We start from the raw sequence: 27381 nt of genomic DNA on the forward strand, positions 1-27381 counted from the left end.
GTAATTTATACGATAGATGATCCAATTGGTTCATGAGTATCTGGTTATCACTTTTTTCAACAATATACTTCTCCTTTAGTTATCAGAGTATTACTATTAATTGTTATTATTTTCACTGACTTGAATGCTTAACAGATTTGTATACTGATATATTGTATATGTATTGTTTATATTATACTAATTACCCAACCTCAAAATACTCTTCATTTTTATGGTATAAATTTTGTATATATTACATATATTGATATTTCTATTAAATCAATAATTTGTGTTAAATGATTCATTATGAATAGAATTATAAATGTTTGATACTATTTTTATACTTATATTGAAAATTTCATAGATTATAAAGTTTATTATTTTATTTTTAAGTCAAAAAAAGTATACATTTTTCATCAATCTAAATATATGCAAATATAATTTACTTAATAAATGTAAGATCATTATTGTTTTATGATTTTATAATGAAACATTTAACCAATCATTACATGAGATACTAATTTTATTATTATACCTTTAAATGCAAATTTTAACTTATGTATCTTATAGCTATAACAAGACTAACAGTCAATAATGCATTTTTCTAACAATAAATAATATAAATTTTTTGTAGATTTCAGAGTATCATTTATTCTATAACAAGAAACAAAGGAATTGTTATAAAATATTAAAATAACATATCATGATCTAATTATCAAATTTCAATTAACATAAATTAGAAATTAAAATTTTTTATTCTAATATTACTTGAGATAATGGAGTGTTATGATTCCTTTAGTTTCACTAAACAAACAGCCACCTTGTTACGTGGTCTGGGTATACGTGAATTAATACCAGAATTTAAGAAAAGAAATATATCAACTGATGTACTACATGAGCTTAGTACAGAAGAACTAATAATATTAGGTACACTCTAAATTATTAAATTTTTATCCTTCGTACGCTTTATTAAAAGGATAGATAATATGTCTAATCCGAAGTATTTCAATGCAGGTGTTGATCCTCAAAAGGCTGAAGAACTGAAAAATACTTTAAATGTCAAAAAAAGAAAGTTTAGAATTACACAGACAAATGTTCAAGACAGGTACAAATATATAGTAAATTGTTTCATTTGCATATTCAATTTTTACATTGTATACAACAGTTTATTATTTCAAGAAATAAAATTAAAATATGTTTTAGGCTCCAACATTTTCTTGAAATAATTAATCACGGAGAACAGCAATTGTCTCTGATACAGGCATTTGTAGCATATTGTAGATTAAGACTCACAAAAGAAAGAATTAACATTTTTATTGATCCTGATAAATGTTTGAGTGCTTCTGAAGTATTGCCTGTATCTGTTAGTGCAACATTAGCAGAAGTGAAAGAAGCGCAAAAAAATCTTTCTCAACTTCAGGAATTAATTCTAAGGGTATGTTTCGATAACTTAATTGAGCCACTCATTTGCCAAATTGCCAAATACATGATAATTTAATCAATTTTACTTTAAAATTTGTATTATTTTTAGCAATCAGATGTAAAATCAAAACGCGATAATACTCGGCGTATTTGTGTTTTGATTAGTGGATTGGGACTGGTAACACTTGTATTGATGAAGATCTATTTGACTTGACTACTTTGATGTAAGCAGAATACAAACATTAAACAAGTAATACATCATTTTCTATGTATTTCCATTATATTGTAAGTTTTTTTCTTTTTCTTTTATTCATATTGTATAAATGATTTGCATACAAAAAAGAATATAATAAAAGTATATAGTAATCATTAATTTTGATAAGAATAGTTTTATTACAAGTAATGTTAAGTTGCAACAGATAATTTTTAATAAATAAATAATATAGAAGTGGTGAGGAATCCCCGATTTGATCAAATCTACGTCAGTATATCTACCCTAAGCGCCCTCGAGGAAGGATCCACCCCAAAAAGGGAGGTAGTGGGAGTGAAAAAAGTATCTCGTAGCGCGTGCGCGCTTCCATCAGCTTCGAGCTTTCAAATTTCAGCTCAGTCGCAATAAGATGGACGGTGGAGCGTACGGTGGAGGAAAGGCTGGAGCCCCTTTCGATCCCATTGCCTTCGTCCAAAGGCCTCAAGTCATCTTAAGAGTAGTATGCCTGGTAAGTTATATCATTTCAAGTCCTCTGTTCATTCATTTCATAATGTCGTTTTCAGAAATTAAAGGATACGTCGATTTTGCCTGACAAGCATTGATTTTAAAGGGTGAACCACCCCCACCAACCCGACACGATGGGGTTCTATTGATTTTTCGCGAATTCCTGTAATTTATCCCATAATGCCGGATCCCGTAAAATTTTCTATTGATTTTTCGAACATGATTCATCTCAACATTCAAATGAACCTAAATCATCAATTTCGTGGGTTCTTTTTGGCGGACCTTCTGATTGTCGTCGGTCAAACTTTTATTGCATTTTAGATTATAAAACTCGAATTGGAGAGGACGAGTTGCGGAAGACACTGAAATTGATTTTGAAGCAATATTTGAATTTTGAAAAATTATGCATAATTTTCATTAAGGTTCGAAATATAAGAAATCGTTTATAAAAGAAGTATTAGTAATTTGATCGTGACCAGAGTATTTAACGATCACATAATTATTATAATTAACTGAAAGTGCATGTTAATATGTCAGCTACTTTGGAATATTTATTTTACAATATTTGCGAGTTTCAAAAATGTATTCGTAAGATCGGGTAATAGATGATTTAAAATCTAAGTCAAAAGGAATTAAGGAATTTTGTATAGTTCTAAAAATTATAATAAATCTTGGGAATCTTCTTTCTTTTGAATTTTGAATGATTTGTTATTGCTTTTAATTAATCTAGTAATTGTAAAACTGTATTTTTTTTAATTATCTCATTTTGTTACCTCCTTACTTTTATTGTTTTCTTGCTTCCCAGAACAAACCGCGACCTTCGTCTAACCCATTTCCATGTCACGGCGAAACTGGACCAAGCCTAATGTAGAGAATTCGATTTTACCTAAATAGATACGTAGAGAATAAGCAGATCTATCAAGAATTGCTTCGAGGGACTTAATTTAAGCACCGGAAATTTTAATTGCCCCAGAAACGAAGAATTTTACGGGAAACTAATCGTCATTTTATACTTTCATTAACACGGATTCAGATTTTACATGTGGAACTCATTTATCTACTTCACTTTATCTAATGTCATTTATATAATGAATTTCTGATCTTTTTTAAAGATGCTTTCCACGTTTTAATATTAACGCTCAAGGTAAAAAAGAAATATTTAATAAGGTAGAAGAAAATTCTTTGAAATAATATTCTAAATATGAATTTTCAGATCAATAAGAACAATCCAGCAAATGAATCATCTTTTTAAATAACTTTATCGTAAATCATTATTAAGATTAAGATTAAAATTCAATATTCTGATAATTTTGTATACTAGGTAGACAAAAGGAGTATAGTGTTATAATGTACCACTTATTTATGATCATTGATTTTTCTGGCATTCAGGTCTTGGAATTATTTTAATTAATGAGTCAATTTTAAATTAGAATTTTCTTTTAAAGATGTTTAATACTATTATTAAATAAAAATTGTTTAATTTTGTAGCTGTTCGCAATAATTGTGTTCGGATGCATAAGCAACAAGGGGTACAAGACAGGACCAGACGAAAAAGAGGTGTGCCTCTACAACGAGGATCACAATGCTTGCAATTATGGAATAGGAATTGGAGTTCTCGCCTTCCTTGCAAGTATCGGATTCCTTGCTGGGGAATACCTCTTCGAGCAGATGTCCTCCGTTAAGACCAGGAAACACTTTGTTCTTCTTGATTTAGGGTACCTTCTATTTTTAATACAAAAATAATGTAATAAGGAGATTCCTTGGATGAAATTGTGATTAATACCTTTGTTGCGGAGGGCCGTAGTAATGAAATATTGAATTTTCATGTTTAGCTTTTCAGGCTTCTGGGCATTCCTCTATTTCGTCGGATTCTGTTATTTAACCAATGCTTGGAATAACTCGAAAACACCGGAGGACAATTATGGCGTGAACAATGTCCAAAGCGCCATCGCTTTCTCCTTCTTCTCCATTTTCACCTGGGTACATTTTTATTTCATAAATCTTTCCGAGGATCTTTACCATCTTAGCTGAAAGAGTAGCATTGGAAGAGAAGGAAATGGAAGTTAAATTATGTGAAATATAAGATACAATTTTATAATAGGCTGGCTGTGCCTGGTTCGCCTTCCAAAGATTCAAGCAAGGAACCGATGCTGCTTTTGCACCCAGTTACGAAGCTGATCCAGTTGGTGGAACAGGATATACAAGTTACCCTGACGCGACTGATACAGGCTATCAAGAGCCACCATTTGGACAGCAACAACAACAGCAACAGCAACAGCGAATGCCTGATTTCCGAGCCCCGACTTACTAACCCTTTCACACCTAATTTAACGCTCTCGGTAAAATAATATTTGACCTAAACATTATACATTAAATTACATTTGGATAAAAGAGATACTACGAGCGTAGTTAAATACTATTTCCTAATGTATTCTAAAGTAGATGTCTTATTCTTAATTTTATATTATTTCTCATTATTCTTACGCTTGCTTTCAGACACAACGCAAGAAAATAAATAGAAAAAAAGAAGATAGAAGCTCTGTGAAGAGACATTGAATAATGTCGATAAAGTAAATTTTCATAGTACGACAACTAGTGATTGAAGAGGGGACAAGAAAACGGGCAAACGAGGGAAACAAAGAAGCAGGCTAGCAGAAGATAAGAAGGGAGAGAAAGGGAGAATGTTCACGTATATATGTATGTGTGCCTGAGCGTGCGTGTACATGTGTGAAAGAGAAGAGAAATACTGAATGAATGTGTACAAGCAAAAAAAAAAAGAAACAACAAAACGTTACTTGTTAAAACTGTGCTTCTTATTGTTGACCACTTGTAAGTCTTACGCCTAATGTCAAGTGGCGTAAGCTATGAAGAAAAAAAGAAAAAAAAGTGGGTTACCCACCCTTGAATACACATATAAAATCAAGAAGGAGTGTAAGAAAGCGGTAGACAGATTAATGGGCACTCTACAAAATAATATATGAAATATAAATATATATATATATATATTCAGGTGTGCCGAAAATAGTGCTGTACAAGCGAGAAATGTAAGATTTTGCGCCAGAAAGAAACCTAGAAAAATGGAGTAACGTTTCAGTTTTCTCAAATAAGTTATAATCTTAATTAAATGCAAACGCAGCTTCGTCATCTCATCATACATTAATGTTTAACCCGTTAACTTGGAAAGACAAATTATTATTAATTCTTTTAATTGAAAATTTATTTGTAAAAAGTTACATTAACTCTAATTATTGAAGTAATTGTTATCATATTTCCACGCCACTTTTCAAACCCAAGAAAAGCCCCAAGAAAAAAAAGATTATTTACCAGAATATTTACCTATTTAACGGGTTAATTCATGAACGCACAGCTGCAATCATTAGCGAGATAACTGAACGTGAGAAACGATTACTCTTTTCTGTAGTTTGTTCAGTACCGAGCGAGGAATTCTATATTTTTCATTTGTATCGCCGTTTTCAGAACACTGTGTGTATTTACACGTATATATGTATACATATTACATATATACCTATATGTAATTGTAAACAAGATAAAAAGATAGCGGCTCTGTAATAATTCTTAAGTAGTTACATGCACATATATTTTACCGTGTTGATATAAACGTGTTCATAGAGAATCGCAAAGGCGACTGTACTACCATTATAACAAGATCTATCGAATATTTAAGATTCTGTTGACGATCTATTCCATTTCATCATTGTCTCCATTTCAACTTATTGTATAGAGGCTATTTTATTTGCAATATTATTGTTACCGGTTAACACGTTGACTACTGTGGGGAAGATCGGTATACTTTCATTTTGGTTTAGTCCATTAGCAACCTAAAAAAGTAAAAAAAGTGTTAGTATTATTACAAAAAAATATTCTAAAAGTTAACATTATAAATTCCTAATTTATATGAGGAGATTACACATTTATTTTAATAGTGATAGTCAACGCATTAGCATATCAATGAATTGCAAATATGCTTTTCAATATTAGGTATACAAATTAATTTGGTGCTTCAAAAAAAAGAGATATCGATGATTTATTTCTACAAAATTATATTATAGTCTTGTTTCACCGACGGATAATTTTTGGATTTGAAATCGTAATAAATAGAAAGCACTGAATTAATTCATACACCTAATAAAGTGACACCGGTACATCGCAGTCATATTTTAATCGGTGATAATTCTGTGCGATCTCAAAAGAAAAAAAAAACATATTAAAAGTCAAAGTTGATCTGTTAAATTTCATTAATGTTAAATTACGTTGTAAGCGATTTCATTATACAAGTATGAATAAGGATATAATTGAGAAATTGGGAAAGCAATGGTTCAAGCAATTTTATGAATGTACAATTGGTAAATTTAATTAAATATTACAAGGGACGAATCAAAGAAGATACACTCGGTAAATAGTATATTTAAAACTTTGTTTTATATCCTTTCCTTTCTAAATATTATTTCATATATGTATATAAGAATATAAAGTATTGTACCATATTCTTTTTCACCCAGTTTCTCAGTATACTTGATAATATGGTTGAACGAGTATTTATGAAGTTTAATTCTGTTCTTCTTTTACAATATTAATTTTGTATTGCTCCAGTATTGAATACCATTTAGTTATACAGATAATTCCATACCGAATGTGTACTTCTTAATTAATATAACAATAGATGGTGATAAATAATTTGTACAATCCCTTTTTATTGTACTTAAACTATTGAGTTTTTGTATTTGAAATATTCACGACCAATTGAATAATATTGGAGCGATGTTGAAGACAAATTTTGCGATTAATTGCATGAATATTCTTTGTCTCGAGCTAAGTATACTGCCTCGTTGTGGTGGCCAATTTAATTAGAGACTTGAAGCAACAAATAAAACATTTGTTTCTATGATACTTTCTTCCAGAACGTTGTTAATATTTTCTTTAATAATTGGTGATTCATAATGTCCATAATGACAACACTATGACAGAAATGTTGTACTTATTTTTCTATTTCATGATTTTCTTAGAAATCTTATTTTTATTCGAATATTGTATCATGAAATATATGATATAGTGTTGTTATTGTTTTGGACAATCTCTTCCAAAAAATATCTTGATACTAAATTTTTACCTATACTTTACTTTTTCTAAAGACAATTATTTACTACTTCACAACGTGAACACTGTTCTTGCTGCGAGAAAAAAGTACATATTTATTAAAAATGATATTGATAATTAAATAGTTGTTGTATCGTTGTGATTATACCAGGTGTCTTATTATAACAAAACAAAGTTCATTGTACTTTTTTCCCTTATTTTTATTCGATGTACCATTAATCTGAATTCTTACTTTTTTTAATTATAATTATAAAAAGAAGCTTCTGAGACATCTGGTATATATCGTAGTTGTATTTGTATTTGAAGCAGTAAAGATCTGAGTGTTTAGACAGAAGTATAATCATGTAATTAACTAGATGAAGATGTATGTAAGTAATTATTTCTATTCGAGTCGAACGATCGAATGATAGTCAAAAATTAATAATATAATAGCTTCGATTCATTCGCTCTGTAACTGTGGCAAAGAGGCTTACTCTTTGACTGTGGGTTAAATCGCCACGTTCTTGAACCAAAATGAAACTGCGTTTACGCTTAAGGCAAAAAATAAGATAATTCCTGAACGAAGCTTAAATATCATTTTACCCCTATCCTATAATTTAACAAATATTGTGATGATCAACGAGAAGACAAAGATATAAATCGTTTAAGTTATTTGGTTTAATTAAAATTGTTATAACTTAAAAATATTTCTTACTTCTCGTTGTTTTTCATAATTATCAGATAGCGGTCCCCAGATTTGAGGAGATTTGTTTTGCATGTTATTACTGTATATTTTTTACATTCATTGAATTGTATTATTAGAATTTGTATCATTGACAAATATTATTTGTTTGTTTAATAAATTTTGAGTGCCTAATAAGCAATAAACCTTAAGTTTTCATGTACAAAAACTGAATTTCCACAATTTAATATTTTATTTTCTTAATTCTAAAGCTACTAGCTTGCAACATAGACACAATTTCATTTGACTACAATCTTTCTATTAATAACAAGAAAACTTATTACTTATAGAAGACCAATCTGCCTAGTTACATCAATTTGAATAGTTATAGAGCCTTCAGAATTTTTAAAAAAATTCTACATTACTTTCAACCCTTTAAGACTAGTTGAAGAATTCTTTTCATATTTGATATACAGTAAAATTGAAACGTGGAAGGTGAAGAAACGTTCGTATACGTAATTCGAAGAATATGAAGCCAGTATGTGATTCTGGGGCTTCATTTCGTCGACAGATCGATCGTTCGTCCAAAGGCAACGTAGAATTACAGAGATTCCATCGGCTCATCCAGTATCAGCAACACCCGCTATGATAAGCCGTGTTACGAAGCCGCCCACATTTCAAATCGGTATCTCTTCATTTCTCATCACTCTTTTCCGTATTAGCGTTCAGTGTGTCTTGTGCTCGATACTCTTCCACTTAAAATTGTCCCAAGTAAGTTGTCCTAAGATTATTTTCTGATGATAGACTTCTTCCTTTGTGATACCAATACAATCTGCTTTCTTAGTGATGATTTCTTAACTGTGAACAGTGGACAAAATATAGTTAAATAGAGATGTTTTTTCTTGTTGTAAATGTTTTAAAATTACAAAGCTGATATCAATATTTATATTTCTATATAGTTAACTACCAACAGTTAACTACCAAAGGCAGTTGATAATAGAAAAATGAAGATATTTGATAAACTACTTCCTCATGGGAAAAGGAAGAAAAAGAGGAATGATTTAAAGAAGAGTTCATCCAGAAGAAAACAGTATGTGCCTCAAGACAATTTTCTCCTGCCTGGAAGTCAACCTAGAAGTCATAAAAGAAAATACAGGGTGAGTAATATATTTGTGCAGGGACAGACAATTTATAATTAGTCATTTTTCATATGAGCTACTTTGCAATGCATAATCTGTGTATAAACCTTGTAATAGTACACCACCAATTACAAATCAGTTTTTCAGGAGTACACGTTATTTTATAAGTACATATACCGCAGTTCACCAGAGTCCATAACTGCGACGCGCAGGTTGGAAGATGGTGGGGGAACGCAGCGAGCTCTCTGCTAATCGCTCTCCACTTTGTTTGGGAGTATCGCCAATCAGGGCGAAGATGCGCACTGGAGAAGCGCGAAGAACGAAAACTGATCTTTTCGCAGTTATGGACTCTGGTGAACTGCGGTATACAATTATTAAACCAAGACTAAATTTAATTATTTATATTAGACATTTAAGTAATTAGTTGTTTAATAAGTAATCTGGACCCATTTTATTATAATCTTAAACCTATGGTAGATATGTTTCTTGCATCAATATAAAACACCATTATGTTTTATATTTAAACAACATACTATAATTCACCTTCTGTACCTTTTTTCCATTAAAAAAATCTTTTTTTGCAAATTTCCATCATCTTCTCTGGAATTATTTTATTTCCGTCTTGTGTTATTTCAAAGAATTCAGGCACAAATGGTCGAAGCTGGAAGGAAAAAGCAATGTTAGAAAATCTGATTTGTTACACGTTGAACAATAGTTTCAGGTTACTTTTAAAACACTATACAAATTTCGCGGTTGGCTAAAAATCTGAACAACGCCATCTAACGGATAGTATCGGCATTTGCTCTTTGGTATCAGGCTAGTAGGAATGCAAGGAAGTGGAATAGAGGTAGCATACAAAATGGCGTCTTCTGAACTAAATCACCACCGATAACAAAATATAATTAATTCCTTATTTTCCACGAACAATTTGTGCACTTTTAGAGTGGATGATTAAAGTAGGCGACTGCATAACTTTCACGTATAACTTTCGCACTTATTCTTGGGGAAAATATTAACGAAAGTTATACGAGAATATAGCTACTGAATCAGTCTATATTCTTCAATCATAAAGATTCATGAATTAACTACGAGAAATAAATAAACTGTCGAAAAGTGGCACCCTGTGTCAATTACTATCGCAGCATCACTAAACACATGAATAATTCATTAATTACATAAAGAAGGAGTGCGAAAGCTACATGAGAAAATTTTCAAGATCTCCTGTTTTAATAATCAACTCTAAAAATGTACAAATTGTTCGTAGAAAATGAGTAATTAATTATATTCTGTTATTTGTAAGAATTTCGTTTAAGTGACGCCATTTTAAAGTGGGTGGGTGTCTGTCCTTATCATACGTATACTACCTCTGTGCCACTTCTTCGCATTTCTGCTAACCTAATACTAAAAGAGCAAACGCCGACACCAACTACTAGATGGCGTTGTTCAAATTTTTAGCATCAGCGTGATATTCAAAAGGGTTTAGTTCAAGTGACCACCCATAATTGATAATTTTACTGCAATTAATAACTGTATAGTAATTAAAATTTGTAAAATTCAAACCTATTATAATATTTGATGGAGATATAGAACTATATATGCTTCGAATAGTAATGCAATGTAATATTCTTCAAAATAGTTGTATACTTAACAATTTAGTTAAAATCTGAAAAACATTCTATCTAATTATTTAATACATATTCATTTAGAATTACAATTCCGTTATAAAAATACTGTATTAACTCGGCTCGTAACTTAAAGCCATCGCTAAAAACCTACACAAAGAAAAGCATCAATTTAACTGGAATATGACACACCTTACAAGCAGCTGGAATGTGTCGCTTTGGCTCAGGTATCAGTCGTTTGTGTTCCCTATTCTAATTTACCCTCAGATTCACAGGTAGCACACAGCATTGAATACAATACAAAATAGGTACCTATCAAAATGAAAAATTGACACTACACCTCTTCCTAACATCACAATTGATTAATTTTCTAATATAATTAAAAACACAAAGTTAAAACTTAATCTAGCATTACATTTACAATTTTATACATCAAGGTAATAAATAAATACACAGACAAGTATACAAAAGAAAATTGATTGGAATCAGGTATTACTGGACGTACTATTTATTCTCTATACGCCAGTTTCGCTACTTTTAGCATTTCGTAGTGGACCACTGATAATAAGTGCATTCATCGTGATTTACGCGCACGTGCGTTGGATCCAGATGCGAGTTCCATGTAACGGGTGTTCCATACAAAAAAAGACCAATGGTTCATCCCATGGATATACTAATTCACTATCGACTTTCACAATAAACACATTTACATTAACAATGAAACTAAAATAAATTTTCACAATCTTAAAATAAATCAAAGTACCTAAATTCTACTATGGAAAAGTAGTAAAGCTCATTTGACTCTGAAGTTAGTTCCTCGTCCCTAAGGGGTGATTAGGCGCTAATGAAGCATACCGTTATTCTTATGAAGAATGACACTCTGTAAGGCCACGAAGTTAAGTAAGGTGCTCTCTTATAAATTATTAACTATTAAATCTATGAAATAAGCACTGAATACATACCACAGCAGCCTTCGTCCCGAGAGATCGGGCCCATCACTAGGGAAGCCGAAAACCGGTGTGCAGGCACGCGCATGTTGTACGCCTCAGCACCGTACCCCGGTCCCCTGGCGCAGGTCCTGACTCCCCTCCACTTTCAACTTCTTCACGACGCGTTCACTCGAGCAGGCTCTGTACTCTTCCCCATAGCCGCCAAGCCCGTTTCTCATCCGATTTGCGTCGACCTGCCGCCTGCTGTAGCCAAGCCACGCTCGAATCATCAGAATAAGAATTTCTCCTAATTTTCCGCATGCGTATAGTCTCCCTTTTCTTCCTCTCCTTTATGCATTTCCTCGTGATTTCTTCAACTATGTGAATGAACGTATGCGAAGATAATAAAGTTTTTCGGTGCGGGATTATACATGGAATATTGGTGGATGTTAAAAAGTGCCAGTGCTGTTTGGAATGCCGATACGTGGATTATGGATTTCCTACTGTAAACACTGTGAGATTTACGGGCATCGATGAAAATTCATTCGACCATAATCGTGAGGAATTTCTTAGACATTGTTGTAATTTTCTATTTTTGTTCGAGGAAGACATACAAGATTAATGCCATTTTCTTTGTGGATAATCTTTCTTCTTTGATTTTCTGATACTAGAAGATTAAATGTAAAGTTACCGTTTGCTATGCCATTTCTAGATTTAGATATTTTAGTTGATATTAAAATTAATTTTTGTAAAATATAGAAACACTGTGAAATGAATTACCTCTGAAGGATGCGGAAGTTACAATGCTTCTTTGCTTTTTTCAAAATTCTCATAGTCCTTCTTTCCATTGGTCGAGGGTGACTCGGATGATTGGAATTCGTTCTCTGCTGACAACATGATAGTGATTTTTCGTGTGTAGCCAGATCCCTCTTTTCTCCCCACATTTTTCCCACTTGTTGAGAATGCACAAGTGTACACAATGATTTTCCCCCTCGGAAAATGGAAGTTCCAATGATAAAAGCGGTGAAACTCTTCAGGCATGGAAACTTCCGACCTAATTGTTTGCTTTTCCGAGCAACAAGTGGCATTCGAAGTAACCTTAAAATTGTAGCCTTGAATTGTTGAAGTAACTTTTAAAATTTAAACTGGAAAGAAGGATAAGAAGTTAATAAATATTTTTCTCTGTTATTTAGCCAAATTGATATTTCTGAAACACGAGAGTTGATATAAATAAAAAATTAAAATACTTCCTCGAACTTGTCTTTTTCAAATTCTTTTGTCCTTTGTAAACGCGCGTAAATTCGAAATAATTTATGGACGCGTGAATTCTTTTATTTTACGTGTCATTTTATAAATTTACAGTTTTATTTGGTAGAAGATAATGGGACACCGATGAAAGACAGAATTGATGCAGTCAGCAAAGTGCAAAAAAGCTAAATGAATAGTTCGGAGTAATTCTGAAGGACAACCAGGAAATTTTTAAACAAATTTCTTGTTCATAACAAAACGTACGATAAAAAGCTCTTTTCCTTGAAAAATGAATGACTTAGGTGGAAATATAAAGAGATAATATTTTCTTCAAATACGCACAAGCAATAACTATAAACATAGTAATAAAAAGAATTGAAGTTTATGAACGAAGGAAAGAGAAAGGAGATTATTACCAGGAAATCAAAATTAATTAGACGAAACGTTTCAAGATCAATGAAGAAACTCGGTGCGTAAAATATGGAATTAGAACGATGAAGAAAGTGAAGGTCTAAAGCACTCGAAAGGAAAATGGAATTCCATAACTGCGCGTTGCATTGAATTGTCCGCATGTTGAACGCAGCTCATCAGTGTGGAACGCAATGTGATTGGGAAAACTCTTTCGTGTAAAAATGAGGTCGTGCGATCTTCTGGAATAAAATATCATGGTGTAGCTTACCATTAGAGTACAAACTATCGTAGGATTGAAAAAAAAATATAAACGTTGGATGTATCTGGGATGCACGTGGGATTGCTAGCTCCTACATCGATGCTTATGACGCCTATGCGCCGGAAAACTCCGCTAGAACGTTTACCATTTTTATTTTTCTAACAGAGATTGCGATAAAGAATTCTAATTAAAAATAGTAGACAATAATCGTATAGCAAAAACGCTTACGAAAAAGATGAGAAATTATTGTAACAAAATTTTACAAAAAGGAGCATTTTGTAAATATTAACAATTTAAAAAAAAAAATCAAAATTAATTTTGATAAATTAATTAGCTATGTAACTGAAAATAGGTTCAACAAAAAAATGCAAATATAATGCAGAAAATATACAAAAAAAGGAAAAGAATGTAGATGTAATAAAAATGCTTCCTAAGAAGTGTTAGAAAGGAAAACGTCGGATTTTCGAAACGAAGTTTTCCAAAATGGAGAGAAACGATAATAATGTGAGTGTCGGGAATTCGGGAAATTCCCCGAATTCTTCTTCGACGACTCACGGTATTATTCACAATACTTCCGCCGGAATTGATATACAGGTGCGAATTAAGTACAATTTAGCAGAAATAAATGAACTCACTGATTACTGTTATCTTAAAATGATAAATACCGACATATTATGTACAAGAGCGTAATTAAGATTTTTTTTTTGAGATGGATCAGGATTCTTAAAAATTTTGGTATTTTGTAAATTTGATTTGGAAAATAATTGTTTAAAATAATAATTATCATTAAACATTCAACTTGCAATAAAATGTGGTCCACAATTAGGGTAGAGCTAAGTATGTGTTAAGTAGAAGAAGAATCCTGTTAAAGAACCCTTAGAATTTTCATCCAATTACTGTTTCACGTGTTTTCTTGCATTCTTATCTATTGGAAAAGGAATGGGTTCATTGAAACTTGACAAGTAACAAAGTATTCTAATGTTCGATACAATTTTTTCCATTAATAATCTATTTAAAAATTTTTCAGAACGGAGATAGAGGATGGGAAGTCCATCATGTAACTGTCACCCGTGTTCCTGGTTATGGATTTGGAATAGCTGTTTCCGGTGGCCGGGATAATCCTCATTTTACAAACGGTGATCCTGCCATTGCAATTTCTGATGTCCTAAAGGCTGGTCCAGCTGAAGGAAAATTACAGTAAGAAGATTTATATGGATAATTATCTGCAGAAAACTGACTAAATGATTTTCTGAATCGGAAGATGATCCAAAATTAGATATTTATTAAAGGTGGTTTTACCTTTATTTTAATTACAGGGTGAATGATCGTATAATATCTGCAAATGGGATATCACTTGAGGGTGCTGATTATGGAGCAGCGATTCGAGTCCTGAGAGATTCAGGATCAACGGTGCTACTAGTAGTTAAACGCAGAGCATCTTCGAATTCTTCCAATACTCTGGGGAACTCTACACTCCAGAGTCATAGACTGACGCTTACAAGAAACAATAAGAAAGATGGTAAGCAGCATACTTTAACCAGATTCAATTTCGATAAGCATTTCATTAATCTCTCTTTTCTTATTCTAGACTTTGGAATTGTCCTTGGTTGCCGTCTCTACGTGAAAGAGGTAACTCGAGAGAATACAGGAGTGAAACCAGGAGATGTTTTAACTCGAATAGGCAGCGTAGCCACTGACAACATGAGCCTGAAAGAAGCAAAGAAATTAATGGATCAGTGTAAAGATAGACTGTCGATAGTGGTAACCAGGGACAATTCCTGCTGTCATGTTCAACAGCAAGCGAAGAGCGAAACTGGGGAATATCTTTCTGGGACAACTAGTTACAGTAGTCAAAACTTGTATGTTCCACCTCCAACGAGACAGCCCATAGAGGACAAGAGTAATCTTGTTCCTAGGGGTCGAGCCAGGGGACCATTAATGGACGTTTCTCTTAGTCAATTGGATCTTCCTGCTACTCCAACTGTGGATCCTCCTAGACCACCACCACCTAGACCAGAGGGTATGATTTTATAAACAAACTATCGTTTGGAAATTAATATAGTATTGAAGGAAAAATTTATACACCTGTTTCAGATTATTATAGCACAAGGAGACAGCTCTATGATGATGATTTATCTAGGAATAAACTTCCAATGTAAGTTATATTTTTTAATATAAAAATGTTAATTAATAACTTCTGTTTTAAGAATTGATGATAATTCTTAATATTCTCAGGCCAGATCCTCGGTTCATTACCTTCCAAAAAGAAGGATCAGTAGGCGTTCGCCTAAGTGGTGGAAATGAGACTGGTGTTTTTGTGACAGCGGTTCAAGCAGGAAGTCCAGCTTCTCTACAAGGCTTACAACCTGGAGATAAAATTTTAAAGGTAATCCTCTTTCAAGAACAATAAATGAGAACTTAAAATTAAACGCATCTATTAACAATTTCAGATAAATGATATGGATATGAAAGGAGTAACAAGAGAAGAAGCCGTTCTTTTCTTACTCAGTCTTCAAGAACAAATTGACTTAATAGTTCAACATCGACGACAAGAATATGATCAAGTAGTAGCATCTGGAAAGGGTGATTCTTTTCATGTAAAGTAAGCATCTTCTAAATAACATAAAGTGTATGTAATTACTTAAAAGGCATCCTCTTATGTTCATTCGATGTTACAGAACTCACTTTCATTATGAACAACCACAAAAAGGTGAAATGAGTTTTCGCAGCGGAGATGTATTTCATGTAGTGGATACTTTACACAATGGTGTGGTCGGTTCGTGGCAAGTGTTCCGTATTGGTAGGAACAATCAGGAAGTACAGAAAGGAATAATACCGAATAAAGCCCGAGCCGAAGAACTAGCAACTGCACAATTCAATGCTACAAAGAAGGAAATGAGTGCCAGTGAAAGCAGGGGTAGCTTCTTTAGGAGAAGAAGAAGCAGTCATAGGCGTTCGAAATCTCTTGGAAGAGTAGGTTTCACCAATTATCATATAAAACAATGAGTCTTAACAGGTTCGTCCCTAGCACTAGGCAAACGGGACACTTGATAAAGCGTTTGATAAAAGTTAATCGAATTAGGTATTGACAGTCATTTCTAATTAAATATTTGCCCCTTGGCTTCACTATCTCTAGGGACAGCTCTGATTCTTGATTTCGATAACCATTAAAATTATTTTATATTGTCTTCCAGGACCACTGGGATGACGTAGTGTTTTCTGACAGCGTTAGCAAATTTCCAGCCTATGAAAGAGTCATTCTAAGACATCCTGGTTTTGTCAGACCCGTTGTATTATTTGGTCCTGTTGCAGACCTGGCTAGAGAAAAACTCTTAAAAGACTTTCCTGATAAATTCACATCGCCGCGTGAGTACATAAACCTTTAGCAGATATTAAATTGTTAAACTTAAAAAAATATTTATCTTCTTGCAGAAATGGAAAACCAGTTGGATGATAACGTTGGGAAGAACACGAAGTCATCAGGGATCATTCGACTGAGTGCTATTAGAGAAGTGATGGATAGAGGGAAGCATGCCTTATTAGATATTACTCCAAATGCTGTGGATAGATTGAACTACGCGCAATTCTACCCTATAGTTATTTTTCTGAAAGCTGAAACTAAACAAATTATTAAGGAGATGCGTGCCGGAATTCCTAAGTAAGTAATTTTAATATATATTTTCAATTCTGTGAATAAAAAGAATCTGAATTTTTGTCCAGATCGGCGCATAAAAGCAGTAAAAAGCTCCTGGAACAATGTCAGAAGTTAGATAAAATTTGGGGCCATATCTTCAGCGCAGTGATTACCTTAACCACACCGGAAGCTTGGTATAGGAAATTGAGAGAATTGATCGATAGACAACAACAGGGATTACTTTGGATGAGTCAAACTAAGGTAATATTTTTTAACCCTGTAATAATATTTTTAATGCTAACTCTGCACAGTACGATTTTCAATAAATTCATTCTTCTTTTCTTCAAATTAAACATTGGGGATGAAATATCAGAAAAATAATGGAAGTTCTGCTTCTGGAAAGTTGATAGAATTATTTTATAATAATTTATTATAGCCATATGGTCGACAAATGATGTGGGAGCCATGTCATTCGTCCGGTGAACCTCGTGATTTACCTCCCCTTCCTCTACCCCCGCCGATTTCAAAAGAAATCGTGTACCATGACGTGAACGAAAATGATACATATCACACGGACAAATTGTTTTCATTACCTTCTTATCCGTCTTTAACTTCTGACGTTGTCCGTGAGCAATTTTTCGGCTACATATAAATCCTGCTTTTCCTAATTAGGTGTCTTGATTATCATGTTTCAAGTTAGTAGATTTATCGCTAGTTTTCCAAAGCATTTTTGTAACAATTTATAATATGAAAGATTCTTTTTTTTTTCAGTTCTTATTATACAAGTTTTCTGATAATTCTAGTTAACGTAAATATCAATCAATCAATTTTAATTTACTGTTTTTAACATTTTAAGTTGAAAGAAAATGCTTGAGATATTCGAGACACCTTATATATTATTGTTTAATTTAATTTGCATGGCTACATTATTCCATAGCTTTGTTATATATTATTGTACATTGTAAGGCAAATAATCTCATAATATGTTTAATACCCTATAAGTATTTAAATACTAGTCAGTATGGCCAAGAAGAAAATTTTATAATTTTTTACATGTATAAAAGAGACGACTTTAAAATAAACTTCTTTTTTTTTAGTGATAGATTCAATGGGGAAATCACGAGGAATAAACGATTGCAATATGATTAATAAGATTCTAATTTCTCACTTCATCTGTTGACAGAACTTAATGTATTATCCTTCTAAAAATTTCACAACAAATTTCTTTTAATAAGAAATTTTTACAAAAACAGAGTGGAGAATCTGTATGTTATTGAATAAATAATACACTAAATTTGACGAGATCTTTCAATCAAATTAATTTCATAGAAATGCTGTTCATCATTCATCCTTCATTTTTATTTGCAAAACTAACGGAATGTTTGGTGGTATTGTATGTCTTTGCTGTTACACCTGGGTTCTCCTAAGCTGAGTAATCGTCAAGAATTTTTTAATTTTCCCAATAAATTCAACGATAAATCAAATATTTTCAATTGGGAAGATTAGAAACATTTCATAAATCAGATCCTGTAATCTTGAAAATACCTTAACTGATTTTAAGAATTAAGCTTAACCAAATGGCAAGTATTTGTTCTTTGTTTGAATTTTAACCCTTTCAGATGAACATTATTTATGTATAAAGTATTTGCAAATGTTCTACAAAATTTAAATTCTTTATAAAACATTTTTACACTGTGGTATTAAGAGGGAAATTCTGAAAGGGTTAAATAGAGCATAAACCGCTGTAATGTGTCGTCCTCTGTGTCCTGCGATGATAGCCGGAAGAAGCACTCTCGGATGACTTCCTATTCCCGATGACATCTCGCCTCTCCTATGCTTCCTCTCCGGAGAGTGACTTGGAACTCAGTCCGGCACCAGCTTTACCGGGTGCTCTGGGTGCACCCTCTAGATTGAAAAGCAGCTCTGACCCAAGTATTGCAACGCAAGATGACATTGCTGCACCACCACCGTATTCAACAACTTATCAGGTAAACCTAATTTAATTCAATTAATCAAATACTCGTTGATGTAACTATGATTTACCAACATAACACAAATATTTATTTTTCCAGCAATCATTTGAGCAACCAAAAAGAAGATCACAAGGAGGAATGGGAGATGGAAAATACGGATTCTCCTTGTCAGGACAAGTTAGCAATCAGTCAGGATCACCAGAATATCTAGGTGGCTCCTTTGAACCCAGATCCTCTCATCATAGTCCTCCCGATTTACCTCCAAGAGTGGACCGTAATGCAAAGCCAAGCAATCAACAACAGCAACAACAACAACAACAGAGAAATACTATTGGAAGATCTGCTCAAGAAAGATTGCTCAATAAAACCGATTCCGTTTTGGATGTAGCAAATTACATAAATGCAACACCTCATAAAGCTAATGCCACGTCATCGCTTGAAAGAGCTCAGCCAAAAGCGGTATGAATTACTTAAAATCATTTTATATTAATTATTACACAAATGTTATTGATTTTTTTATATGTATTTGTATAGGGAAGCTATGATAGCATGTCTTCATATGATTCCTATAATAATACAAATGGAAATGCTAGTTATGGAGCACCAAGTTTAAGTACATCTACTGGAAGATTAGGTCCTAATGTACCGGACGATTTAAAAAGCAGTGGTGCACCACCGAGGTCGCATGATCCTTACAGATTCACCAGATCAACAGCACAACCGATTCCTAGCCACGAGACCCAACCACGTACCGATTATGCCAAATACAGGTATGTATTTGCTATAGTATTTTTGAGGTGATGGGAAACTAGCTTTCAGTAACACAAATATAGTGCATTTGGTTAAAAAGATCTATTGTAAAACTTTTATAACAGTTTATTTTTATACTTGGAAAAAAATATTTTCATGGATTTTCAAAACAACTAATATATTACAGAAATGTATACACTTTTTTATCTATCTTCCATTCTTTCTCTTTGTCCTTTTTATTTTAGACTGATGACACGAAAACCTCGACCACTGAGGAGAACTTGTAGAATTTATATTTCCAGTCGTGATACATTAGTTTGAATTTTTTTGTTGCATTGTATTTTTTTTTTTTTTTTTTAATTTTTATTTTACTCTAAGTCAATAGCATAAGTGCACACGTGGCCTTTTCATAGTCTCTTTAATTTTTCTTGCATGTAGTAATATTTGCTATAAGAATATTTATTTTGTAGTATTCTCTGTGTACTATACTAACAATTTCTGTTATTTACTTGTATCATTAAATATTATTTTGCAGGCAGCTTATATCTCTTTTTTAATATGATTTATACTATCCCTCATGTTTCCTGTAAGCTAGAATATTTTGCTTTATATATTGTAGCCGCACGACCGATTACAAATCCATCACACTACCACAAAATAAACCTGGAGGTTCATACAAACCCATACCACCTCCAAAACCAAAAAACTACAGGCCACCTCAAGCAAACCTGGCACAGTCAGAGAATAATGGAAACGAGGGGAATAATACTCACCAGCATTCGAAGAGTTATTCTATTGCTACTTCTCATGTAAGTAACTAAAAATTATTTGAAAGAAACTGAAAGGAGAAACTGCAGGGTAAAAGGTGTGATATATGAAAACAAGAGTTTTGTCAATTTTCTTTTAGGCAGAAGGCACTAACAACGTGCAACGCAACAGCGGACAGTATTATTACAATATTCCACCACCGAATAGACATGATTCAAATCTTGGAAATTCTCATCACAATTTAAGCCATCTCTCAACACCAGCTCACAATCATAGCCTGAGCCACACACATGCGCATTGTAGCCCGCCAATGTCAACTCACAGTCACAGTAATAGTGCCAGCCAATTGAGCCTGGGTCTCTCTCATAATAGAAATAACGTGAATCACAATGGATATGTTGTAAACAATGGACACAACGGACCAACGCAAAGTTTCCCAACTAGTCCAGGGCATAACAGAGAACCGAGCGGGCTAGATCTTGCTGGAAGCAGGGAACAAAGAGGAAGTGCCTTTGAACTTTATCGAAAACCTGTACATCATTACAGCGCAAGGTAACTATAATTGTTACATTAATTAAATATTGACTATTAATGGAAAATGTCCTCCTGTACAGTTAACGTGCGCAAGGATCTGTAATTTAATAATGGGGGAAAAAAAATCAATGGAAGATTTTGATTTTTATTAACTTCAAATGGACAGTTGACACTGTAGAAATCTAAATGCAAGGATTAGCGTTAAAGAATGTGAAATTTCAAAAAGAGCTAATTAAGAACCATAATATTAAATTTGTTTCGTTTTTCCACTCTGATTTTGTATATACGATTTTAATAAAAAAAGTTTTGCAGAAATACCTGTTAAATAAATGAATACTTTAACAAAGCAAATCATTTTTCTCCTTTCTTTAATATAATTGCAGGATATATTAGTTAAAATAAATTCAACGCTAAATCTATACAATTACTAATATTGCAAATTCATAAAACTTTAAAAGAATTATTTCTTTCTTTTTTGAACGAATAAAATTTAATAATTCGTTGTCCAAAAAAATTGATTAACTTCACTTTTGTACAATGTCAATGTACATTAAGATTTTTATTATATTTTTAATCAACCGTTCCCAGAATTGACATGAACTTCCTTCGAAGAAAGTTATCTAGAATTTCCCCGCAAAATTGCCCAGGAAGAATAAAGAAAGGGAAACAGTTTAACTCTTAATTGCTCTGATATCTTTAAAACATCTTAATAATTAAAAAACAATATATAAAAGTATCAAAAAGAATTTTTGTACTAATTTCGATATCTTTATAATATTTCTGTAATTAATAAAACTAATAAAGATACAAAATTTAAAATTAATATGGAATGAATTTATTATTGATCACATCAATTAAGAGTTATTCTGTCGTATCATTTCATTCTTATAATTGTAACAATTCTTGATGACTAAATTAGCTAGAATATGAAACTAAAAGTTCGTAAATATAGGCTCCTTTTATCATGATATATTACCAGTGTTTCCATAACACTTTTAAATATATTTATAAAAATTTAAATTTAAAATAACATTAACAATTTTTAATCCACCTTTTCTTATTTGTAAATGGTTATTTACAAATAGTATATTTAGATATGTAACATACCTTGCATTTTTTAGCATTCATATACATTTACATCTTTCATTAAAATAAATATACATCAATGATTCTTTCAACTAATACATAAGAAATTTGGAATTTCAATAAGTTAAAATTCCTTTAAATTTCTAAATTCCTAAATTAGTAAAATTAAAATAACAACAAGAATTAAATAAGATTTTGGAAACACTGGTTTTAGAAGATAATTAAATTGAAACAACAAAATCTACGATGACTAGTTCGTTAATAATGAAAATAAGCGACCTTCGTCGTAAATAATGGATTTCATTCTCATTCAACTATAATACTAGGTCGGAATCAACGTCACTATTATTAACGTTGAATTAATCCCGGCATGGCATAATAGAACCTTGATTATTAGAAGAGACACAATTTAAATACTTATAAAAGTAAAATAATTTAACTAACTTAAAATTTAAAATAATTCAACTCAAATCCTCCACAATTCCTATTGTTTAGTAAAATTTAAATACTTTGTTATAAGTAATTATATTACCCTATAAAAGAAAAAATGAGCAAGGAAAAGATATACTTTTTGTAATAAATACCTGATAAAAGTAGGAACTCATCTGTCTAACGAAGCAGTGTATCTTCGTGCATCCAATAATCAAGATTCCAAAACAATTCAGAAGAGGAGTCACTCATTCTGAAACTAACGAACAATATTAAGCGAAAATACATCTATAATACGCCAGTTATTGTCACTGTAATCCCAGAGTATTCAGACGGCAGAGAAGAGTAGAGGGGGAGCATTCATTTAAGTCTCAAAAGCCACTCTGCGACGCCGAGGTAGTATACGGTTTGTGCAATCCCAAATAAGGGCGCTATCACAATCATCCTACATGCGCCACCTTTGAAAAACGCCGTCACACCCTCGTTTTTCAACGTTTGACTGCAAGATCATAATTATTTTTTTTTTCAAATAATTAATTGTGATAATTCAAGTATAGTAGTGTATTCTTGCGATACGATTAAACTTACCCTATGCAATCCAATACACCATTGTACGTGGGGTCACCAGGTGCCTTTTTGATTACTTGCAATCTAGTTTTCACTACATCAAATGGATTGACCGATAACGCAGCTGTAGAACCAGCAGCACAACCAGACAAAAATGACCACCAAAACACAGCTATAAATAATTTTAAAAAAATCAAGTTAATAAAAATCTGAGCCAAATTGTTTTCAAGTAATACAGGAAAACTTACAAGAGCCATCTTTTCTTTTTGGTCCAATATCATTCAATCTAGCGAATAATGGAAAGTAAATAACAGAAAATGTAACGTCTCTAAGGGCTGTTGCGCTAGTGCCTTGATAAAGTCCCACAACACCCTTCTTTCGAAGGAGATCCCTTGTTAGGGAAATGGCTGACACCTTTGGCACACTTTGCCCTCCTGTAATAGTACAATTTATTGTTTATTTTATTTTTAATTGCTCTCCTTATTTTTCTATACAAATTTCATGAAATTTAGGTACCTTCTTTCGCTGCCATTGCTATTCGTCCAGCATCCTGCATTTGGATTTTAAGTAGCTCCATAGGGGTTGTGACTATAATTTGACAAGCACCTGCTAGGCCACCGGCAAGCATTTCGCGTTCTAACGGCAGTTTCTGTCTGTAGAGAAAATGAAAACTTTTGCTATCATCACAAATAACATAAATAAGTCAAGTTCCCAACGTTCGATATCGACGACCTTCACATTGAGCTAGTATCAGTGGTGGTTTATAAGAATTTGTAATCGCGAGGCTGCGTTTCAGTTACGAGCCGCAACTGACTACTATTTATATTGATGTTAGTATTAATATCAGTACAGATAACGGTAGTGGTATCAGAATCAACATTGTTATCGTTATCACTACCATTACCTTTCTTAAATAAGTGTAATAAAAAACTAATGTACCCCGGTCCAGGAGATAAATAATGACGGAAAGTGTCGTTGGCAGTGAGTTTAATTGCTTTCTCTGGTGTGATTAACAGAATATTTACACCGGACCCTTTGTACATGCCGAAGTAACCCTCGGCTTTGTAAGTCTTTCTAAAACAGTCGAACCTGAAATATGAAAAATTCAAATTCAATTAATTCTTTTTTTAAATATTTTTATAATATGAATTTCGGATAGAATTACTTACATTGATTTGTACATCCTTTCGCCATTTGGACCAACAATCTGATTTTGTAATCGTGTTTTAACCAGGTCCAATGGGAATACCACGGAGACCCCAATAATACCCGCGATACCGCCATTGATGATTTTTGGTAGAAGTCTAAAATGAATAAATAATAAAAACATTAGCAAGTCTTTATTAAAGCTTATTCCATTTAAAATAACTTACTTAAATTGTTCAACTTTTTTCTCGTTATCTTTTTCCATTGAAACTCGAATTTAGAATTTCCTCCCTGTTAGAAAAATTACGTTTGTACTAATATATTTCCTTAATACAAACTTATTAATCATTTTATGTTGTTAAACCAAGATGAAACGTGCAACATTCGTTTGAATTGATGCATTTCTGTTGTACATACATTTACTACATCAGATATAACAAGGTATAACTCTATTACTAACAGTTTCAATTTCATTGCTTGTGAATTCATTTACTTAACAAATGGGTAGAGTCATTCATTGCTTAGTAAATGTATACACTTAATTAACGCTTTTGATGTTAAACATTTATGTGCATAAAATTAATAGGACATTGACCTTAATAACATACGTCAGGGACGGCGCTATTTACTCTAAGCTTCACGCTCGGAAATTTTTGCATTTTATTAAAATTTTGCAAACTAAGTAACAATAACGTAGATTCACAAATTTTAAGACTATAGTGCTCTTATAGTGCCCTATTCTATATAATTACCTGTATTTCAATATTACAATTGTTAATATAAAAATGATAGATATTATATTGTTATTCTTAGAAAGATTTCATTGGAGATTCTAAGGGACTCAATGCCACCAATTCTATTCTCAGACACGTGTTTTGATCATTTCAAGACTGACGTTGTTTTCTATTTTAAGCAATAGAATAATTATTAAAAATTAAGATTAAAAATTATCATTCGCTGATCTGAATTTATCGCCAATTAAAAATACAGACATGCATATAAAAAATATTTATCGTCGGAATGTATATATTGTTATGAAAAATTAATGATAACAATGTGTTTATAATTATGTAAATATATTATATATATGTACAGAAGTATATAATATTTTTTATTCCAGCCACCTTAACACTTTCTATTGAGAAACGACCTGGACACATCATTGATTTCTTGAGCTTCCAGTAAACCTTGAGAGCATTATTTTGGCTGACAATGAATGTTCCACATTCAAAGTACATACTTGGCTACTCAATATACTGACGATAAAAAAAAAAATATATAATTTATATATTAATCGACGAGACGACAATTTAAATGTAAATTCAATAACACTATCGATTATTATCATAATGTATGTAAGGACATATGGCTATTTGATATTCAATTAGCGCTCTAATTAAAAAAGAATAATAAATGAATTGTAATACAAATTTGAAGACATAGTAAATTTGCCTAATATGATTTTAATTGAGAACAATTAATGGTGGCAAATCCTGAAGCAGTTGTCATTTTAAATTGTTCCTAATACGACTTTCGATATGTTTCGATCCGAAGACTTTCGACATATGTATATACATACTTAAGCGTCGATCGATATTTACTAGTTAAACGCTTCCGACTTGGAAAATTCCATTGAAAGAGTTTTTAATTCTATTCTGACTTTCCAAAACAAATTCCAGTAATATTCAGTTTTGATAACATCTTAAACTGTCGTGATTTTTAAGCGTTGAAATGCAAAGAAATTGCAAAAATATTATATAAGTACTTAGAGCTTATAACAAGATTGTATAATGCACTAATCTGTGCAATTTATTATAAGTTTATGGAAAATTTATGAGAAATATTTAAATAAATATACATATAAAATACTATATCATAAAACAATTTATACAATTTCATTAATGTTAACACAATACTTTGACATAATATCACAAATAAAGATAAAAATTAACATTGAAATAATGATAAATTCATAACTGAAAATTTAAAATAATTTATAAATAAATACTTCGATTATACAAGTCGATAATTTGAATAATTAAATATATATAAAAACAAGTAACTAAAAAAATAATTGAAAATAAATAATAATAGATACATGGAAAGTATTAAATACGCGAATATCAAGTATCTAATAAAGTAGGTTAGGCAAATTATATCATCCATATAATGCGGCATGCTAGAAAGGTTAGGTTTGAACTTATGGAAAATTTTAAACTTACAAGTACTTTTAACCAATGATGACCCATAGAATATATCTTCTCAATTACAGAAATCATTAGAGAAGTCATTAATTTAGACATAAAAGTTTATCACATAAAGTTACTTAATTACTATTTGACATTACTTGAAGTAAAAATTACAGACGTCAGATGACTTTCGATAAGAATAGAATTGTTGGCAAACAATGAATTGTTTCTAATACAATTAGAACAAAATAATGGAATGACAGCCGACCGGAAATTAAGCAGAAGACATACTCACCGACTAAAAGTGGAGAATGGTCGCTTACGATATCTCGTTGATAAAATACAATTCTTATCATCAAAAGGCCAAGATAAAAATGACGCGAGAAACTCGATCTTTAAACGACCACTACAGCTGATATGACACTCTGCAAATTTCGTATTCACCGGGGATCTTCAAAGATAAAAGGGGACTCGATACGGTCCACGGGTGGAACCGTTGCTGACTTACGTCACAAGCTCCGCGCCAATCGCATGGTCTTTAGGGGGGAAAGAGCAACCACCAGACAAACAGAGAAACCTCTAAAGGATGATATCCTCTTTTTTTTGTTTAAATGATATTAATTAAAGTACATACATTGGTAACATACATATTTGTTACGATAAAGATCTAGTCACAGTACAAGATGCGTTCATAAGTTGACTATTCTTCTAAATTCAAATTACTACTCTAATTTTGAAAATATGAAGTAATTTAAAAAATATACATATGAATATTTTAAATTTGTATACATATTTTCTCAATAAT

The 27381-nt window shown here is 32.0% G+C and overlaps 3 protein-coding genes and 1 long non-coding RNA gene across 8 annotated transcripts; 2 read left to right on the top strand and 2 right to left on the bottom strand.

Moving 5' to 3' along the window:
• Window positions 1-56: 56 nt before the first annotated feature.
• Window positions 57-5518, top strand: Syngr (synaptogyrin). Its single transcript, XM_034321883.2, has 9 exons — window positions 57-214; window positions 779-906; window positions 994-1084; window positions 1183-1414; window positions 2007-2120; window positions 3605-3831; window positions 3949-4096; window positions 4218-4455; window positions 4613-5518. Exons 1-8 carry the CDS (start codon window positions 159-161, stop codon window positions 4425-4427), a joined length of 1206 nt encoding a protein of 401 aa, XP_034177774.2. The 5' UTR covers window positions 57-158; the 3' UTR covers window positions 4428-4455; window positions 4613-5518.
• LOC117603100 (uncharacterized) lies at window positions 4831-14941 on the bottom strand. Its single transcript, XR_004581140.2, has 8 exons — window positions 14800-14941; window positions 12363-14681; window positions 11616-12249; window positions 11417-11533; window positions 11159-11341; window positions 10846-10965; window positions 9584-9692; window positions 4831-8750 (listed from the first exon to the last, which is right to left on the bottom strand). It is a non-coding gene; the product is annotated as an uncharacterized LOC117603100 (long non-coding RNA).
• pyd (zonula occludens-like protein polychaetoid) lies at window positions 8524-25696 on the top strand. Of its 3 annotated transcripts, none has more exons than XM_034321877.2 (18): window positions 8524-8663; window positions 8852-9049; window positions 14528-14697; window positions 14817-15019; window positions 15089-15520; window positions 15595-15655; window positions 15736-15886; window positions 15951-16102; window positions 16179-16473; window positions 16695-16866; window positions 16933-17158; window positions 17221-17395; window positions 18913-19122; window positions 19207-19566; window positions 19642-19877; window positions 20477-20666; window positions 20765-21177; window positions 25508-25696. In XM_034321877.2, exons 2-18 carry the CDS (start codon window positions 8897-8899, stop codon window positions 25527-25529), a joined length of 3621 nt encoding a protein of 1206 aa, XP_034177768.1. In that variant the 5' UTR covers window positions 8524-8663; window positions 8852-8896; the 3' UTR covers window positions 25530-25696. The 3 variants fall into 3 exon arrangements, with proteins under 3 accessions (XP_034177768.1, XP_034177769.1, XP_034177772.1); XM_034321878.2 differs by lacking the exon at window positions 25508-25696 and adding an exon at window positions 21240-21510; XM_034321881.2 differs by lacking the exons at window positions 8524-8663; window positions 8852-9049 and adding an exon at window positions 13960-14094 and having other exon boundaries at window positions 25508-25694.
• Window positions 20198-27098, bottom strand: LOC117603098 (mitochondrial glutamate carrier 1). 3 transcript variants are annotated; one of them, XM_076691172.1, is made up of 9 exons: window positions 26610-26764; window positions 25140-25290; window positions 24615-24678; window positions 24411-24545; window positions 24181-24330; window positions 23758-23894; window positions 23490-23675; window positions 23263-23413; window positions 20198-23173 (listed from the first exon to the last, which is right to left on the bottom strand). In XM_076691172.1, the coding sequence occupies exons 3-9, from the start codon at window positions 24650-24652 to the stop codon at window positions 23035-23037; spliced, it is 936 nt and encodes a 311-aa protein (XP_076547287.1). In that variant the 5' UTR covers window positions 24653-24678; window positions 25140-25290; window positions 26610-26764; the 3' UTR covers window positions 20198-23034. The 3 variants fall into 3 exon arrangements, with proteins under 3 accessions (XP_076547287.1, XP_034177773.1, XP_076547286.1); XM_034321882.2 differs by lacking the exons at window positions 25140-25290; window positions 26610-26764 and adding an exon at window positions 26872-27098; XM_076691171.1 differs by lacking the exon at window positions 25140-25290 and having other exon boundaries at window positions 26610-26768.
• Window positions 27099-27381: the final 283 nt, after the last annotated feature.

The sequence above is a fragment of the Osmia lignaria genome, chromosome 12 (genome assembly GCF_051020975.1).
Source record: "Osmia lignaria lignaria isolate PbOS001 chromosome 12, iyOsmLign1, whole genome shotgun sequence".
Lineage (NCBI taxonomy): Eukaryota > Metazoa > Arthropoda > Insecta > Hymenoptera > Megachilidae > Osmia > Osmia lignaria.

Bases quoted from the DNA above. Each gene is read 5' to 3' on its own strand.
- pyd (XM_034321877.2), top strand. From the start codon at position 8,897: ATGAAGATATTTGATAAACTACTTCCTCATGGGAAAAGGAAGAAAAAG. The intron at 16,474-16,694 runs GTAGGTTTCACC...ATTGTCTTCCAG, and splicing joins GTTCGAAATCTCTTGGAAGA to GACCACTGGGATGACGTAGT. The intron at 16,867-16,932 runs GTGAGTACATAA...ATCTTCTTGCAG, and splicing joins TGATAAATTCACATCGCCGC to AAATGGAAAACCAGTTGGAT.
- Syngr (XM_034321883.2), top strand. From the start codon at position 159: ATGTATTGTTTATATTATACTAATTACCCAACCTCAAAATACTCTTCA. The intron at 1,415-2,006 runs GTATGTTTCGAT...TTCAAATTTCAG, and splicing joins TTCAGGAATTAATTCTAAGG to CTCAGTCGCAATAAGATGGA. The intron at 3,832-3,948 runs GTACCTTCTATT...TTTCATGTTTAG, and splicing joins TTTGTTCTTCTTGATTTAGG to CTTTTCAGGCTTCTGGGCAT.
- LOC117603098 (XM_034321882.2), bottom strand. From the start codon at position 24,652: ATGGAAAAAGATAACGAGAAAAAAGTTGAACAATTTAA. The intron at 23,414-23,489 runs GTAAGTTTTCCT...AATTATTTATAG, and splicing joins AAAAAGAAAAGATGGCTCTT to CTGTGTTTTGGTGGTCATTT. The intron at 23,174-23,262 runs GTAAGTTTAATC...ATGATCTTGCAG, and splicing joins GGTGTATTGGATTGCATAGG to TCAAACGTTGAAAAACGAGG.